Consider the following 16891-nt stretch of genomic DNA (forward strand, 5'->3'; position numbering starts at 1 on the left):
GGGTTGTGAATGTTTTTTTTTTTTATTAAATACCAATATAACAGAACATTAACATCTCATATTCTTATCTTGATCAAAAATGCATAAAATAACAATTTCAACACGAAATGGAAATTCCCTGCCCAGTTTCAGTAATGCTACATTAACACCACAAAAAGTATTAATTTAGTCCCAAACTCAGATGGATTAAGTAAACTTCAATTTTGCACATTTAAATGGACAGAACACAATAAAAATAAGTTGTGGCAAAATGTTTTAGAACTGAATTGCTTTAGTTTGTTTCAATTAAGTAAACTGAACAAGCAGCAAAAATCCTTTTTGGACTTATAATAGAAGTGAATGTGGCCAATTGTGAAGAAATGTGAAGCTTATAATTTAATAAAAGCACTTACATTCATTCTTCTGTTAAAATGAGTGTATTAGTTGAGCAGTAAAGTTGTTTAAATTGTTGTTTTTGAGGAATTACAAGGTTTACAGCTTTACGTCATCATGGCAATGAAGTTGTAATATTGGATGATTACACAGAAATGGTTAGTAAACAGTTTTATCACACTAAAATCATGTTAACACACATTATTTATGTTTTGTGGCTATACTTCTGAAACCGTGAGTATTTTAACGTTTACAGATTGTCCACATTCACATCCATTGTAAGTGCCTCACTGTAACCCAAATTTGTTCTTTTTTCAAAGAAAAGGAGGGACAAGTCGAAATTATTTTTTGTGGAAATCAACATAATTCTGCAAATGCTGTCGATTGAGATTAACTTGAATTGAACCCAGAATATTTCTTTAAATTGCTCTCTCTCTCTCGCTCGCTCTCTCTTTCTCTCCAGTATTTACCTATCTGTCTGCCTGATGGTTTATCTGATCTAGTTATGTAGATAGCTGATAGTTTGTCTTACTGTAATGTCAGTGTAATGATGAAACTTCAAAATTTCAAAACTAGTTTAAACTTTCAGAAAAGTCTTTGTCGAGCCAAGTTTGTCTTGTCAAATTTTACCTATCTAGTTACTACAGTAACACTTAAACTTCTGTAATTAATCTTTTCACAATCTGAGGGTTTACAACTCAGCGGTCTAGAAAACACCTCTTCCTTTGTGACTGCCTGCAACTCACTTGACTCTGGTTTATGCTTCAGGATGCAGGGCCATTCTTGCCTGCAAGAGAAATGTGCATTTAATCGTGCAGATATCTTTAGATTTTGTAGAAAAGCTACTGAGTAAAGCATTTATCGCACAGTAGGTGCCTTGCTCTGGGGTAAAACTGTGATTAACAGGTTTGTGATTCCAGTAGCTATACATGTTGCATGGAACTGAACCTGCAAAGTTTATGTAGCAGTCCAAGTCTTGCACTACTAGGCTACTTAGCTCCACTCCATTTCTCATCGTTTATCACTTGCAGTAATTTTGGGGTAAGAGTGCGAGAAATAGATGCATTTGGGATGTCCTGTGCACAGGAACTGGCAGTGTTGAGGTGACACAGCACTGATCATCTCAATGGCATGTCCTGGGATGTCAGTACTGATATGAAACGCATCCTTTGCATACTGTGATAAAACACAACAAAACTAAGATATATATATATATATATATATATATATATATATATATATATATATAAAAAAGAGGAGAAATGTTAATAGTTAAATGAAAGAAAAAAATTATGAGACAGAATATCCATGTTTACAGAGTACCTTCTGTCAGTCTTAATACAGAAACTCAATACAGACCTTCGGACTTCTCTGACTCTGGTTGCTATGGCTTTTCTAACATGATCATTCTGTTTTCCTGTTGCAGATAATTGAAAATCCCAAAAATCAGTCTGTCTGTCTGTCTGGATGTCTGGGCAGAAAGAGCTGTCCAACCGACATAAGTGATCAATCGCAGTCAGTTTTTTCATTAAGTGCGTTAAGGGGCACTGTTGTCAGAGATATGTCATACCAAAATAAAAGGCCGGCATGGGGGGAAAACGTAATTTATATACTGACATGGCAGTCTCTGAACAACTGCACAGAAAACGCAAACATTTTGGGAAATGTGTAGAGTATAAGTAGGCTACAGCACAGAAACCTTAAATACACATTATTTCACAGAAATAACCAAGTAAACAAAACGGAACAAAGTTCTGCTCGTAGTTTTCCAGTTTACTTGCTCCTACATGCCTCAAACAAAACCCTGAGAATCTTTAAAAGATTTGATGTCACTAAACTGGCAAACTTTGGCAAATCCAGAGATAATTTCATCCACAAAAGTGATCATTTTTTAAATTGGTACTACATAAACATTAATGTTTGTTCCTAGGTGGACTGATATTAAGTCCTGTGTATACAGGGTTCATAACATAGGAAGTTATAGGGATCAAGATGAGACGCACCCAGTGTCACAAACCGATGTATCTGATACATATACAACATAAGCATCAAAGGCATTAGGCCTGCTGTATTTACACAATAGAATATTGTATAATAAAATAAAATGCAGAAGTACAGTGTCTTATTGTGTCTGAATCCAATTCTTTGTTCAATCTTTCATGATTACATTATTCATATACTATTCATTGTTTCCTATAACTCCAGAGAATATTGTGCTCTTTATATGATGTTACTGAAATACCTTTATTATCTCAAACTATCTTGTTACTATCTTTTTATAACCAACTGTTCTCAACCTAACACATTGCTTTAACCAACTGGCCACATAGAAACATGCAGCCTTCAGTGTTTGTTGCATGTTGTCCCTCAGCAGTTGTGGCCATTATGGTGTTTCGATGAACTTGGCTTTATTGTAATGAATGCTGCAAAAGTGCTTGCCATCAGAGACTGGAGGAGATCAGAGGTTATCAGACATCACAACAGAGAACCCAGATCAGCTGAAAGAAGATAGAGGAAATACAGAAAACCAAATGATACTGCCTCATACACATTGCTACTTGCGACAGGGCTAAATCAAGTGCCTGGAAAAGCTTCTCTGAAGCAAAGTTTGACGCTGCTGCCTCATACCTTAGCAAACTGTTCTGCACCTTCTCCTATTTTTTCCTAATAACTTTTCAGACTTATTCAAAATGTTTTCAGAAGTATAATCAAAATTTGGGATGCCTCTTGCTGACCTACTTAATACTGTTACATGAAACATAATTACACCGAATTGATTTTATTGATTGTGACTTAAAATCCAGCCCTTTAGAATGTACTTTTACTGTTATGTTTACTCTTTTGTACCTATGATTTGTACTTTAGACTCAAATCTGATTGGCTTTTAGGATATAGCTATTCTATATAGCAGTAACTCAACTTGGTTCAGCATGCATTTGGTGGCGGACCAAGCTGTGTGGTGGAAACATGAGCTTGTGTTTTACATTTACATTTTTACTGGTTTTCATACCAGGCGCCTTCACAAAAGGTACTCTTTCAACATGCTGAGTATATATTTGACCTCTTTCTCTTCAGATTTATCGTCTTAACAATATGCTAGATGGTACTGGTGAAATGAAGTTATAAACTGGGTTTGTGTGTCTGCTGTATCCTGTGGGTTTACCCCAGTGGATAAAGGCCTGTGGATGGATATAGAATTCACTGCGGATGATGTTCACCAGATTCACTCTCCGGATGTCTACCACTGTCAACTTGCCTGCACCCAGCACCATTCCTGTCTTTTCTTTACATTTTTTCACCTTGACTGGAAGGAACACAATAGGTTGGTTGTGCAATGTTATTCAGATTGTTTCCATAGACTTAGAAAACACACAGTTAAAAGGTTTTTGCAAAAGCTGCAAGCTTAAGCATGGTCGAATGTATTAGATAATTAATGTGCTTGGACTATGGTCTACTACTCTAAAGTATTGATCTATGCTTCAAACTGATAAACTACAAAACGGGTCAGTTTGTCAGTGTCCACTGTTTATTTTTTATTTACATTTGCCTAAAATGCATTAACAGCTATTCAAATGTTAATTGTTTTAGACAGTTTCATTGCTACCTGAAAAACACAGCATCTGGGTTACCAACAGCTTTCAAAGAGCTGAAAGGAGTAACTTCAGGATTCTCACTCAGTCGTAAAGACTACAAACCAAGTGAGCACAAAGTTTTATGCATTCTAAGCATATATCTCTTTTTAAGTATTCCAAAAACAGGTACTCATTTTTGCTTATTTTTGGATCAGATGTCTGCTTGTCCAACGTGTATGAGAATGTGGATTTTGCTGGCTCAGATTATGATAGATCACAAGCCAACACTTTCGAAGAGTGCCAGAGTGCCTGCACAAATGACTTGCGCTGTCAGTTTTACACATTTGTGACATCAGTATTTACAGTGAATCCACAGCTTCGGTAAGAAAGAACTGCATATTTCTTGCGTTCACACAGCAGTATGGTTGTCGGTCTTGTTTGGAGTGCAAAATGCAGCTATATTCATACACAGTTTACAATGCTATTGTTGAGAACTTTTAACACACATAAGCACACAAACATCTAATTTGAACCTTAATGGATGTATACTATTATTATGCAAACATTTGATAAAGTTTCTGAAAATTGGGTTTTGAAATACAAAATTAAATCCTTGAAGACCCTGATCATAAAGACTGTATTTGATCCAGTCTGGCTCAAGCCAATTTGAGTCATATCAATTTGATAAAAGGGGATTCTTCAGAAGGGGAACAATGTATGTCAGCTTGGATAATTTTATGGATAAAAATAAATAAAATGATCATTCTAACTGTATAGATTATAAAATCTTTAAATGTTTTTATTGTATAATTATTTTTTCATACTTTTTAATAGAGGCTTGCTCTCTATTCAAACTTCTCTATAAACATATGTACAAAATTTTGATTTTTACATCATAATCATGTAGTGAAAATTGCCCCTAGTTGAAAAATCTTCCTCAAAAATTGTCAATTTCAAACACAAACTGTGTGAATTTACCCACTGTGACCTGCTTTGTTATATCTTTGTGCAAATGCATGCTTTCTTTTAGAATTTTAAGTTTCTTTTGTTTTGGCAGCAACTCATGCTTTCTTAAACACAACTGGGTTCTTCCGTTACCTCCAATCATCAAATCCACACATGGTGCTGTGTCTGGATTTTCAGGCAAAGCTATATTTAAAGCGCAAGGTCCTAAAACAAATGGTACTGTGTAAACATGGTCATTCTTTCTCATAGCTTTGTATTTTGTTTAATGAAGAGGGTTATTCCTCTCTGTTTTGGTTCATGCTTTTTTTGTGTCATCCCCTTTTTGCTTTAATGATAGCATGCAAGGATCAGATTCGAGTCAATACTGACTTTCCAGGGGATGGCTTTGAGATGATCCCTGCCGTGTCACCTCAGCACTGTCAGTTCCTGTGCACCGAACATCCCAAATGCACCCATTTCTCATACTCTTCTGCCAAAGCTTTAACAAGTGATACATGGTGAGAAATGTGGTAAGAGTAGCTCAGTAGTAAAAAAAATCTGGGCTGCATAAACTTTGCAAGTTCAGCTCCATCTTGCATGTAGAGATACTGGGATCACAAGCCTAATAATCACCATTGTCTTCCTGAACAAGACACTTACTGCCCAATAAATGCTTCCAAATATCTCAAAGACTAAAAACCCATTTCTCTGGCAGGTTTCATATGCGTTGCTTCCTGAAACATAAATCTCAGTTAAATGAGAAGGATGCAGTCACGAAAGAAGAAGTGTATTTTGGACAGCCGAGTTGTGAGCCTTCGAATGGTGAGTTGTTTATTGGCTTCAATAAGAAACAGTGTGGTGGGTAATGAAGTCTAGCACATAGATGTTACAGTGAAAATTCCTGCAGAGGTTGTTTCATAACCATTTAAGTGTTTGCAGGTGTTGTCAGGGAAAAAAGACTGTTGGTTTGTTTTGCCACTGGTGCTGCTGGGGCAGATGCACGTGTATTACAGTGTTTTTGTATTCACTTACGGTGTTTGATTCCATGCTGTTAATTGTTGTTGCTTTTCATCCATAGATTGGGCAACTAGGAAGTACGAAAATGTAGATTTTTTGGGGAGTGACAACCGCAATGTTGAGACGAATGATCCTGAATCTTGTCAAGATATTTGCACATCTGACCCAGACTGCCAATTCTTCACTTATTTTCGTCCTTCATACCAAGAAGAGAACAAGAGGTAAACATCAATAAAATAACCTAGCAAAGCTCCCAAAATAGCATACACATAGCACAATCTGTTTTTTATTTTGTATTTTTTTGAATTAGCTTCTTCTTCAAGTGCCGTATCCAATGACGGTGACCAGGGACGTGCACAGACATTTTGGGGTGCAGGGGCTCATGTGGAAAAAAGGGCAGTTCTCATAATTATTTATTAAAAAAAAATTTTTTTTTTTAAACAAAACGTTAATATATATTAAGACAAACTCTAACTTCCTTTCCAATTTATTTTAATTCCCTCACATTCACGCAGTTGTTTCACACAACAGATTTCTACAAAATAATCACTTCACACAGACCATGGTGCTCTTTAGTATTCACTAGGTTTATCACAAGAGCAGGCAACAGCAAAGGAAACTATGCCACAATCTGCATGTTTTCTATGCTACTAGTTTCAAGTATATATTTAGAATAAATTACTGCACCAAGGAGAGGGACATAGTTTCACTAATAATTTCTAAATACACATTTAGATGGTGTTTGTTTTAAGCCTACTACCCTCAGTCTGTTTTCATCTGTAGATTTCTTCTAAATTAACCAAAACAAGCTAATCTGCATATTTAATGGGCATCGGAACTCGACAAAGTCTCATCTCCCGAACTGATATTTTGATTTTTTATTCAATAAATATATTTGTTTGACAGGGAAGCTGTGCGCAAACAGGAATATATATATATATATATTCATTTATTAAAAAAAAAAAAAGAAAAAAAAAGCACCCCAGAAAAAAAGGCACTTTCTCTGGAGGAAGAAAAAGGGCAGGTGCTCAAGCCCCCTTTGATGTCTATGTGTGCAAGTGCCTGACAGTGGCAACCATGTACTGCCACTCCTTCCTATTGTTTGCCAGTCGCAGAAGATTAATCTTATCCACGCCTGCCCAGTTTGCTATATTCTGAAGAAATGTTGTACTCTGTTGCCCTCTGTCTCTCTTTCCCTCAATCTTTCTTGTTAAAAATAAAAATACTCCAGACCTTCTTTCCTCTCACAATGGCCTAAAAACTCAAGTTGTTGTTTCTGCCCTTTGACTGCCTACTCTGTTTAAAACTCTCATTTGTGGTATGACTTGTCCAAGGAATATATAACATATGTCTGAGGAACCACATTTCTGTTGCACCTCCCATCTGATGTTATCCAACTTCCCAAATAGCTAAAGCCTTTCACTTGATTCAGATCTCCATGGATTTTGATATTGCATATCAGAGTTTCCTTTTGCTTTGTATCCACAAGGCATATCGTTTTCTTGCAGTTGATAAAGAGCCCGTTCTTCTCACTCTTAGGTGTAACTTTATTCACTATTTGTTGGAGGTCTGATTCAGATCTAGCTATCAGCACTATGTCATCTGCATATCTTAGATTGTTTATCTTTAGATTTGAATTAGCAATTTTGTTTTAAACAACTTTTGGAACTAACAATTTCATGATTTATTTTTAAATAAGAAAGTAAATAGTCTTTATTTACATTCTTAAATTTCCATGTGTCTGTGCTTATGTTCGGAGAGGCCATATATTTGATCTTTAATTTCTGATATTCCAGGTGGAAGTGTTATTTAAAGCAGGTTATCACCCTACCCCTGCCACCTCTTGTGATGGCTTTGCAAGGTGTGATATCTGGATTTCCATTGAGAAACTGTAAGAGTGTTGCTGAAGGGGGGTCAACAGAAGTCACTGGTATGTTCTTATTTAAGCAAGGTGTTCTTGCTTGTTATTTATTTCACATTTCATCATGTAGATGAACGAAGTGATGTTTCCAAGATCATGATCCCAGAAGAACGACTTTGAATTTTAAAAAGTGAGTTTATTCTTCTTCTTTGTCGTAGATACAGTAAAGTGTAAAGCACATAATGTCAGACCCAGGGTATTTGGAGGTGTTGATGCTAAATCAGGTAAATGGCCCTGGCAGGTTAGTCTGCAAAAGTGGGGAAACCATTTTTGTGGTGGATCCATCATCGGAGAAAAATGGGTTCTCACCGCAGCACACTGTTTCAAGTTGTAAGTACTATTTGGTAGCCAAACAGTTCAAGCTGAAAAATGAATAGGTGGTTAAAACCCATGGCTGGTGTACAGTAAAAGTTTTGTTTGTTCTCCATTAAATATTTCCATGCAGTCCCAACATACAGATATCAGTTTCAGCTGGATTAACCAAACTATCTGAAGCTGGGGTCAAATATGATGTGGAACAGGTCATTACGCATCCTGGATATGATGACAGCACTCTGGAAAATGATATTACCTTGTTGAAGCTGAAGACACCAATTACATTCTCAGGTATTGTAAATTAGATTCTTCCAATCTCATTGTCTAGTCTTCACATGCTATACATCTAACCTCTCAATGGCTTCTTATCATTGGTTCCCAAAGATCATATTGCTCCAGTATGCCTTGTTGAAAGGGCAATTGAAGTAGGATTCCTTGGAAAGAAGTGCAGTGTGACCGGGTGGGGAAAGCTGAGCACAGGTACTGCAAAGTGCATTGTTTTATTACCAAGGTCCCAGTGCAGTTCAGGGAACCACTGCATCTGTCCCATGCTTATAATCTTGTCCGGGGCATTTCAGGTTGGTTCCCAGATGTTCTCCAGGAAGCTCAGGTGCCTCTTATTGGTTCAGATTCATGTAAAGTCATGCTGCCAGTTGAAGGGTCACGACCCCAAAAAATTCTCAAAACCAACTTGTGCGCTGGGTACCCTCAGGGTGGCATTGATACTTGTCAAGTAAGCCTAATTTCTGATGTTTTATGTGTGCCATTGTAAATGGCATTTATAAAGTGGTTTTAACTTGTATTTAACATCTTGGACTTTATCTTTTTTCAAAATAGTTCCTGCTTTAAGTCGAAATGTTGTAAGTCTTATAAAAGCAACATTTACTAATGGTCACAGTAGCTTCATTTTCATTTTGCTCTCGACTGGCAGGGTGATTCTGGAGGTCCACTTGTGTGTGAGGTTGATAACACATGGTACCTCACTGGGATCACAAGCTGGGGATTGGGCTGTGCAGAAGCTAACAAACCAGGAGTTTACACTCGTGTTTCTTACTATCTTGACTGGATTAAACGCACAATGGCCAGTGAGTGTACAGTATTAATCAACAGCATAATCACAGTTGTATTCTTTGAATTTTTAAATAAAAATAAATATAGAGCTTAAGCTATTTTTAGTTTATATATATATATATATATATATATATATATATATATATATATATATAATAATTTTTTTTTTTTTTTTTGCTTTTCAGAGTGACAAAGAAACAAAAGGATTAGCATTAATGGCATAACTGCTGTTCATTAGTTTAACTAGTACTGTCAGTTGCAGTTGAAAGGTCATCTCCATTTTTCTTTCTAAAATCAAAACGGTGAGGACATTCCCACTATAGACACAAGCATAGTTTAATATCCTATTGAATCCCATTAACCATATCATACTGTATCATTCATGTAGCTTTATCCTGCAGATAATATCTGAATATTCACAGGTGACTTTATCTATAAATATAATTTGACTATTTGGAAAACAAATTACCCTACTTAAAATTACACTGAAAAAACAAATGTATACGTAATTTCAAGATCTAACCAGTAGAGGGAAATGTCACATCCGTGAGGTACAGTATTTGTTGATACTCAATACAGAGAGGATGAAACCAGAGCCTCTTTTCAAGGGGAGTCTTAAAACTCTGTAAAAAATGCATAATGTGAAAGGAAATAAAATGCTTTTGTGTGCAACCAGTTTACCACATAATTAACTGAGTGCCTTTTCGCTGTAACATGTTTGGCGTTACGTTTTGTTTTTTTATTATTTATTCTTGGAGTCAGCTACAAAAAAATTAGTAGTTTATGACAGCGGAATTACATGTTTTATTACAATGAATTTAACACAACACAGGGAATTGGACGAAAAGATTGCATATTGTTTTCAGTGTACAGTATAAAGGCTTTAGGCTGCACAATATAATTTGGGACTCTTAGGTCAGGTTAGGCTTCATAAGGACAAAACACAATAAAATGAATAGGCATATATAGTGTTGAGTTTAATTTGATGTGTTTAATAAGACTTTAAGATCAGAGTTAAAGGGATAGTTCACCCAAAAATGAAAATTCTCTCACCATTTACACACCTTCATGCCATCCCAGTTGTGAATGATTTTTTTTTCTTCAGCTGAAAACAAATGAAGATTTTTTGAAGAATATCTCAGCTCTGTAGGTCCATACAATTCAAGTGAATGGGTGCCAAAGTTTTGATGCTCCAAAAAGCACTTAAAGGCATATAAAAGTGGTCCATACCACTTCAGTGGTTAAATCTATATCTTCAGAAGTGATATGATAGTGTGGGTGAGAAACAGATCAATATTTAAAGGGATAGTTCACCAAAAATGAAAATTCTCTCATTATTTACTCACCCTCATGATATTCCTTTTATAACTTTATTATTAAAAGAAAAACATGCAAAACCATTTTTCGAATATTGCTAATGCTAATTATGAAATCAAAAGTTGTGTTTACAAGTTTTTTCTTTGCCTTTGTAATGCCTTTTGGTGACCTACACAATCCTAAAAAAAGTTGTAGTAATTCAACTGTTTTAAATGTATTTTAACCCATTCCAACACACCAGTCCTTTCATATTAATGTACTGCCTTGTTTACTCTGTTGTAACTTTAAGTGATTTGCACTTTAGACTCAAATCTGGTTGGTATTTCGGATTTACATTGAATAGTGACTCGATTATCGTTGTGTGTGTGTGATGAGAGTCAGATCCAGCTGTATGGTGGGAAGATGAACATGTATTTGCTTCTTGCTTTTTTATTTTTTCTCATACCAGACACCTTCACAAAAGGTACTGTATCATGTTGAGTATATCATTTTGGCTTCTTCAGTCTAATACATTTCAGTCTTCCCAAAAAAAAAAAAAAAAAAAAAAAATCTAAATATATATATATATATATATATATATATATATATATATATATATATATATATATATATATATGTATATATATGTATATATATATATATATATATATATATATATATATATATATTTAGATTATTTTTTTTATTTTTTATATATATATATATATATATATATATATATATATATATATATATATATATATATATATATATATATATAAAAAATTTAAAAAAATTTGATATTTTGGATGGTACTGAAAGGGGATTTTGTGCCTGATGTTGATTTTACCTCAGTGGATCCAGGTCTGAGGGTGGATGTGGACTTCCCTGGAAATTATTTTCTTCACATTCTCTCTCCGGATGTCTACCACTGTCAGCTTGCCTGCACCCAGCACCATTCCTGTCTTTTCTTTACCTTCTTGCACCCTGACTGGAAGGAACACAACAGGTCAAATGTGTAATGCTTTTCAGAGTGTTTATTGTAACAGACTTACTGTAGAATCCACAAAGGTAAAATGTTTACCGTATGTACTGTGCTTCAGCACATGGTGAGTGTTTTAGAGGACTATGCTCTAGCGTCATGAGTTTACCCCTCTGGATGTACATAAAGTATTGATCTGTTGTCGCAAGTTATTGATTTATGTTTGCCAATATGTAGTGTATTTACTGAAAATATTCTGAAATGTGTAATGTTTCCATATTTTTGCATTTTGTTTATTTTTTATATCTACTGTAAATAACTTCATTAACACCAATCAAAATGCACTAGAGAGCTCAAAGCAGTAACCTCAGGCTTCCCACTCAGTTCCACTCAAGATTATAACACTAGTAAGTGCAATATTTTCTGCATTATAAGCAACATGCTCCATTTGCTTGGTGTAACAGTGTTTGTGAAATATATAACCCACAACATAGGATTGTCAGAGTCGGCAAGCAACAGACCCAAGAGCAGAGGAACAGTTCACAGAATTTATTAATAACAGGAACTCAAATGCACAGCAGGGCTGGCAAACAGTAAGGGACCTGGCACCGACTGCAGCTGGAAGGCGATGAGTGTGTTCGTAGGCATGTGTGCGTCGAGACAATGTGGAGCAGATCCGTGAGGAATCCTCAGTAAAGAGTGTGTTCGTAGGTGTGTTTGTGTCGTGGCAGTGAAGAGCAGCAGCAGGCTGGAAGGTAACCGCACTCCAGACAGGAGCAGAGACTAGCAACCAACACAGAAACATGAGACAAGACCAACTGAGGCAGAGAGAGCGAATCTAGCAAAGAACATGAAACAACAAAGGGTTTAAGTAGGCAGACAATCAATGGAGAACAGGTGCTGTCAGCATGCAAATCAGTGGCATGATCAGCATTCCCATGGGAACAATGAGTGTTTACATGGAAACGCCGATCACGCATGCTGGCAGCACCTGACACACATGAGGGAGAGACAACCAAAACAAAAAATCAAATCAAATCAAATCACTTTTATTTTCACACAACCATATACACAAGTGCAATAGTGTGTGAAATTCTTAGGTGCAGTTCCGAGCAACATAGCAGTCAAACAGAACAAACCAGCAAATTCTCTGGAACCGTGACAGGTATAGATACAGGAGTGAGCAATTTTCCAAATGTTGACACTTGTTTTTGTCTGCCTGCAAGCATAGCTCATGATAGATACACATTTTAAAAAGTGCTAATGTAAAAAGGAGAGCTTTCCAAAAACAGGCCCTAATATTTACTCTTATTTGCATCAGATGTCTGTTTGTCCACCATCTATAAGAATGTGGACTTTACAGGCTCAGACCATGATAACATTCACTTCAACACTTTTGAAGAGTGCCAAAGGGCCTGCACCAATGATCCGTACTGTCAGTTTTACACGTTTGTAACAAACTTCACTAGGCCTGAACTTCAGTAAGAAAGAGTATCTTTGGACAGTGAATAGAGTTCTCTCTTTCAGATTTTAACCTTCTCTTTTTGTGGCAGCAACATATGTAATATAAAATACAACTGGCTTGCTCAAATACCTCCAATCATCATATCCACACCTGGTGCTGTGTCTGGATTTACTGGCAAAGGCCTTTTTTAAGCTAAAAAGCCTAAATAAATATGGTATTCTCTGAACGTATACATTCTATGTCATAATGTTGTCTTTTATTTAACAATCTGTATGCCTTACAAGGAAGAGATTCGAGCCAGTATTTACCTCCCAGGGGATACTTCTGAATACTTGCTGTGTCACCTCAGCACTGTCAGTTTCAGTGCACCGAACATCCCAGATGCACCCATTTCTCATACACTTCTGCCAAGTTTAAAACAAGTGATACATGGTGAGAAATGGGGTGGAGGTCACCTAGTAATTAAAGATCTGTTTGCAGTTTCAGTCACACTGAAGAGTTGCTTGAATCATCAATCTGATCACTTGTTAATAAATGCATTATGTCCTTCAGCAAAAAAATAAAATAAATAAAGACTCTGATTAAATAAATGCATATTTCTCCTGCAGGTATTGTAAGGCTGGCACCAGAATGTCTACAACCAAAAGGCGCCATTTCCGGTAAAAATCAAAGAACTCTGCGAGAATCAACGTCATAGAACTCTCTCACAAAAGCTGAAATCTACACCTGAATATCACCACAGTGTGATAAATTGCAAATCACCTTGCTGCCCCCCCTTCTCCCCTTCATCAGCTCTGGACCAACACAAAAGACACAAGATTTATATGTAAAAATATAACAAATACCATGAAAACAAAGAATGCAACTGTATGTGTTTGATATAATTTAAGAGGTCTCTGTGTGACTGGTATAGTGGTCTCTTTCCCATGTTGATAAAACCAATGGTAACAAAGTTATAAAGTCTTTGCCAAATACTGCATAATTCTGGAGGTGTCTCCCCCTCCTTGACCTACAATTGAAATCATCTCCTGTATGTTAACAAGGTTAAACCCCAGGAAGTCAAGAACCCATTCACCCCCAAATCCTCATTGTTCAAAGGATAATACCATTTGGTACACAATGTTTATTCTGTCTGGATATTTAAGGAAAGTTGGCATGAAGTTCTGGGAATCTGTAAGCAGATCTCCCATGCTGTACCGCTGCATGTAGTTTTGTCAGGTATGTTTCTTTGCAACAATGTTTTATATCCTACCTGACAAATAAATTGTTATTATTTGATTTATTCTGAATTCCTCTGAAATCATTACTGGAGCTTTAATATAGGAGGAAGCCATTTAAAGACTCTCAGTTTGAATTTAAACCACTCAGGACAACCAGGTAGGACAACCACCTAGGACAACCAGGTAGGACAACCACCTAGGACAGCCGGGTAGGATTTGAATTTCAATATACCAGGGTAGACCATACTAGAGCTTTAATATAGGAGAAACCACTCAGGACAACCAGGTAGGAGAAAGCCATTTAAAGACTCTGTCACTGCTCACCGCCCGTCTTAGCAAGTTGTTTGTAGGTGACTAAGCGGCAATATCGTCTGGTTATGAGAAAAGCCAAACCAGACGATATTAGTTAACCCTACAACCGCTGACTAAGAACGGAACTGGCTATCCATTTTTGGGAGGTTTACGTAATTTAATAACGGCCGGCGTAAGTCTCCAAAGATCAAAAGGACAATGAATAGAAGAGGATTTAGAGTAATCAATAACCTAAAAATGTTAAATTAAAAGAATGATCAGAAATTAATTAGAGCTTAAATATAAATTAGAGGTCAACTTAAAATTGGAGTCAGATTAATATAAAACTGGAGTCAGATAAAATGAATAACGGAATTAAATGTGTGAATTAACAATAATTGATTTACTTCAGCGCTGAGAAAAGACAGAACAACGCAGAGACCTTCAAGGGCAATTTATTGAAGTTCCACTCCGGAACGGATATGAAAATTATTATCCATATATCCTTTTCTTTTTTTACAGTATCATATGCGTTGCTTCCTGAAGCACAAACCAAAGTTAAGAATGGAGGATTAGGTAGTAATCAAAGCATATTTTGGACTGCCAAATCGTGACTGTGAGGCCTTAAATGGTATGAAATCCATTAGCTTTTTACCATTGTTGTCAGAAATTACAGTGATGTCGTGGAGAAGAATTTCTCAAAGTTGGCCTGTGAAACTTACAGTATTGCATTTTTCTTAAATTTCGAAAAATTAATGGGGGATATAACTAAGAATGAATTGTGTCCAGTAAAAACACTGTTTATTTGCATGCACTGTCTGCATTGTTAGCACCTGATTCACTTAAGAAATAATACAGATCAGGCAACGGCACAAACACGGCCACAAAATCTGTGCTGGACGTAACTTGCGAGCCGGTTCTGAGCGAGTATATGTCACCAAAATTTGTCACTTACTCAGTCCGCAGCCAGGTTCTCACCCAGAAAGGAAAATCCAAATTGTATGTTTATTGTAATGTTTATTATTACCTCACTTAACACATCAATCACAACCCAGAAGAAAAAAAGGCACATTTATTTCTTTATAATCATGTCAAAACCATACACAACAATAAAAAAAAAAAATAAAAAAAATGCACAATAGAAGTCATCAAATGAGAAATCAGCTTCTCTACCAACACTTTTTAAAATCACTAAAAATGGTTAGCACTCACTTCCTCCCCACCATTATAAATACACAGCAAAAAATGTAGATCAGTCCTCAAAAACCTCTTTTTAATTCCCATTCAATCCAGACCCCAAGAATGCGTTATCCGCTGTAACTCCTCCTACCATGCTTGGTATTCCTACTCTGAAACAAGCCATTGATAAAACACAAGGAATAGTCACCACAATCTGTCTTTTCTCACACTCACACCACATGGCAGGATCACTTCCCTTTAAAACAGTTAGAGTGCGAGTCATAGATCCACTCGCGTCATCATCACGCTCTACTCTCCGGGACTGCTCACACCGCTCGTCACCCTCTCAGATACCTCTCGCCCTTGCCACTCTCTCATCACAGCATTTGGGGAGTGCAAGTCACCTAACACAAATGGGAACGGTTGCCTATCCATGGATGTACGCTCCTTGAGCACACATTTCTCTTCCTTTTTATGCTGTCTCCAGAGGTGTTTCTCATTAATTAGCAGGAGGAGCAATGCAAAGTCATATTGTGCACTGGTGATTATCAGTTTAGTTCATAAGGGTTAGGCAGGGCACACAGATATATAGTGAGTTTACAAAAAGCCAATATTGCATACAAACCCTACACGAATGGTAAAACCCAGCAATCACTATACACAGAATACCAAGTGAAAAACACACAAAACACCCAATTGCCCCAACTAAATAAACTCCAAAATAATCCACTGAGGTGGGTCATGTGACGCCATGCAAGGAGCAGACGTGTGAGCGACGAGCTCTGCGCACTTTGCTGAATTTTCGATTATTTTCATGTTATAATCTGGTGATATTTGATACACCCAGTTACACATTTGCCCTTTGTTGCAAAACATGGCAAAGAAGTCAAAATCCTCAGGCTCTGGAGATATTAAAAGACACTTACGTGTTCAGGATGAAAGCCCCGACAGGCCTACAGATCAGGGACTCGATGTGGATGGCATGGCGGGAGAGGAAATCCAGCATCAGTTGTCCAACATGTTGGTGATGTTGACGAAGATTCTTGCTGACTTGGAGGATCTCGCTGTAATACGTCGATCGATTACGGCGATGGAAATAAAATTCTCTGAGTTAGCTACAAGAGTGACTGATGTTGAAAAACGAATCGATTTTCTGGAATCTTCGGAGAGGGAATTAACCGCTAATCCACCCGCGACCAAAGTTGATTTGGAACATCTCCTTGAAAAGCTTGAAGATCTTGAGAA

General features: G+C 36.7%; 1 protein-coding gene and 1 long non-coding RNA gene across 2 annotated transcripts; both read left to right on the forward strand.

Moving 5' to 3' along the window:
- Nucleotides 1-3295: 3295 nt before the first annotated feature.
- On the forward strand, nt 3296-9885 carry LOC127421123 (coagulation factor XI-like). Its single transcript, XM_051663900.1, has 15 exons — nt 3296-3400; nt 3541-3694; nt 3961-4070; nt 4160-4325; nt 5002-5126; nt 5248-5407; nt 5605-5711; nt 5968-6127; nt 7703-7836; nt 7986-8157; nt 8273-8433; nt 8527-8622; nt 8721-8875; nt 9074-9227; nt 9399-9885. Exons 1-15 carry the CDS (start codon nt 3340-3342, stop codon nt 9401-9403), a joined length of 1920 nt encoding a protein of 639 aa, XP_051519860.1. The 5' UTR covers nt 3296-3339; the 3' UTR covers nt 9404-9885.
- Nucleotides 9886-11378: 1493 nt separating this feature from the next.
- Nucleotides 11379-14205, forward strand: LOC127421159 (uncharacterized). Its single transcript, XR_007893940.1, has 3 exons — nt 11379-12246; nt 13241-13388; nt 13565-14205. It is a non-coding gene; the product is annotated as an uncharacterized LOC127421159 (long non-coding RNA).
- Nucleotides 14206-16891: the final 2686 nt, after the last annotated feature.

The sequence above is a fragment of the Myxocyprinus asiaticus genome, chromosome 30 (genome assembly GCF_019703515.2).
Source record: "Myxocyprinus asiaticus isolate MX2 ecotype Aquarium Trade chromosome 30, UBuf_Myxa_2, whole genome shotgun sequence".
NCBI lineage: Eukaryota > Metazoa > Chordata > Actinopteri > Cypriniformes > Catostomidae > Myxocyprinus > Myxocyprinus asiaticus.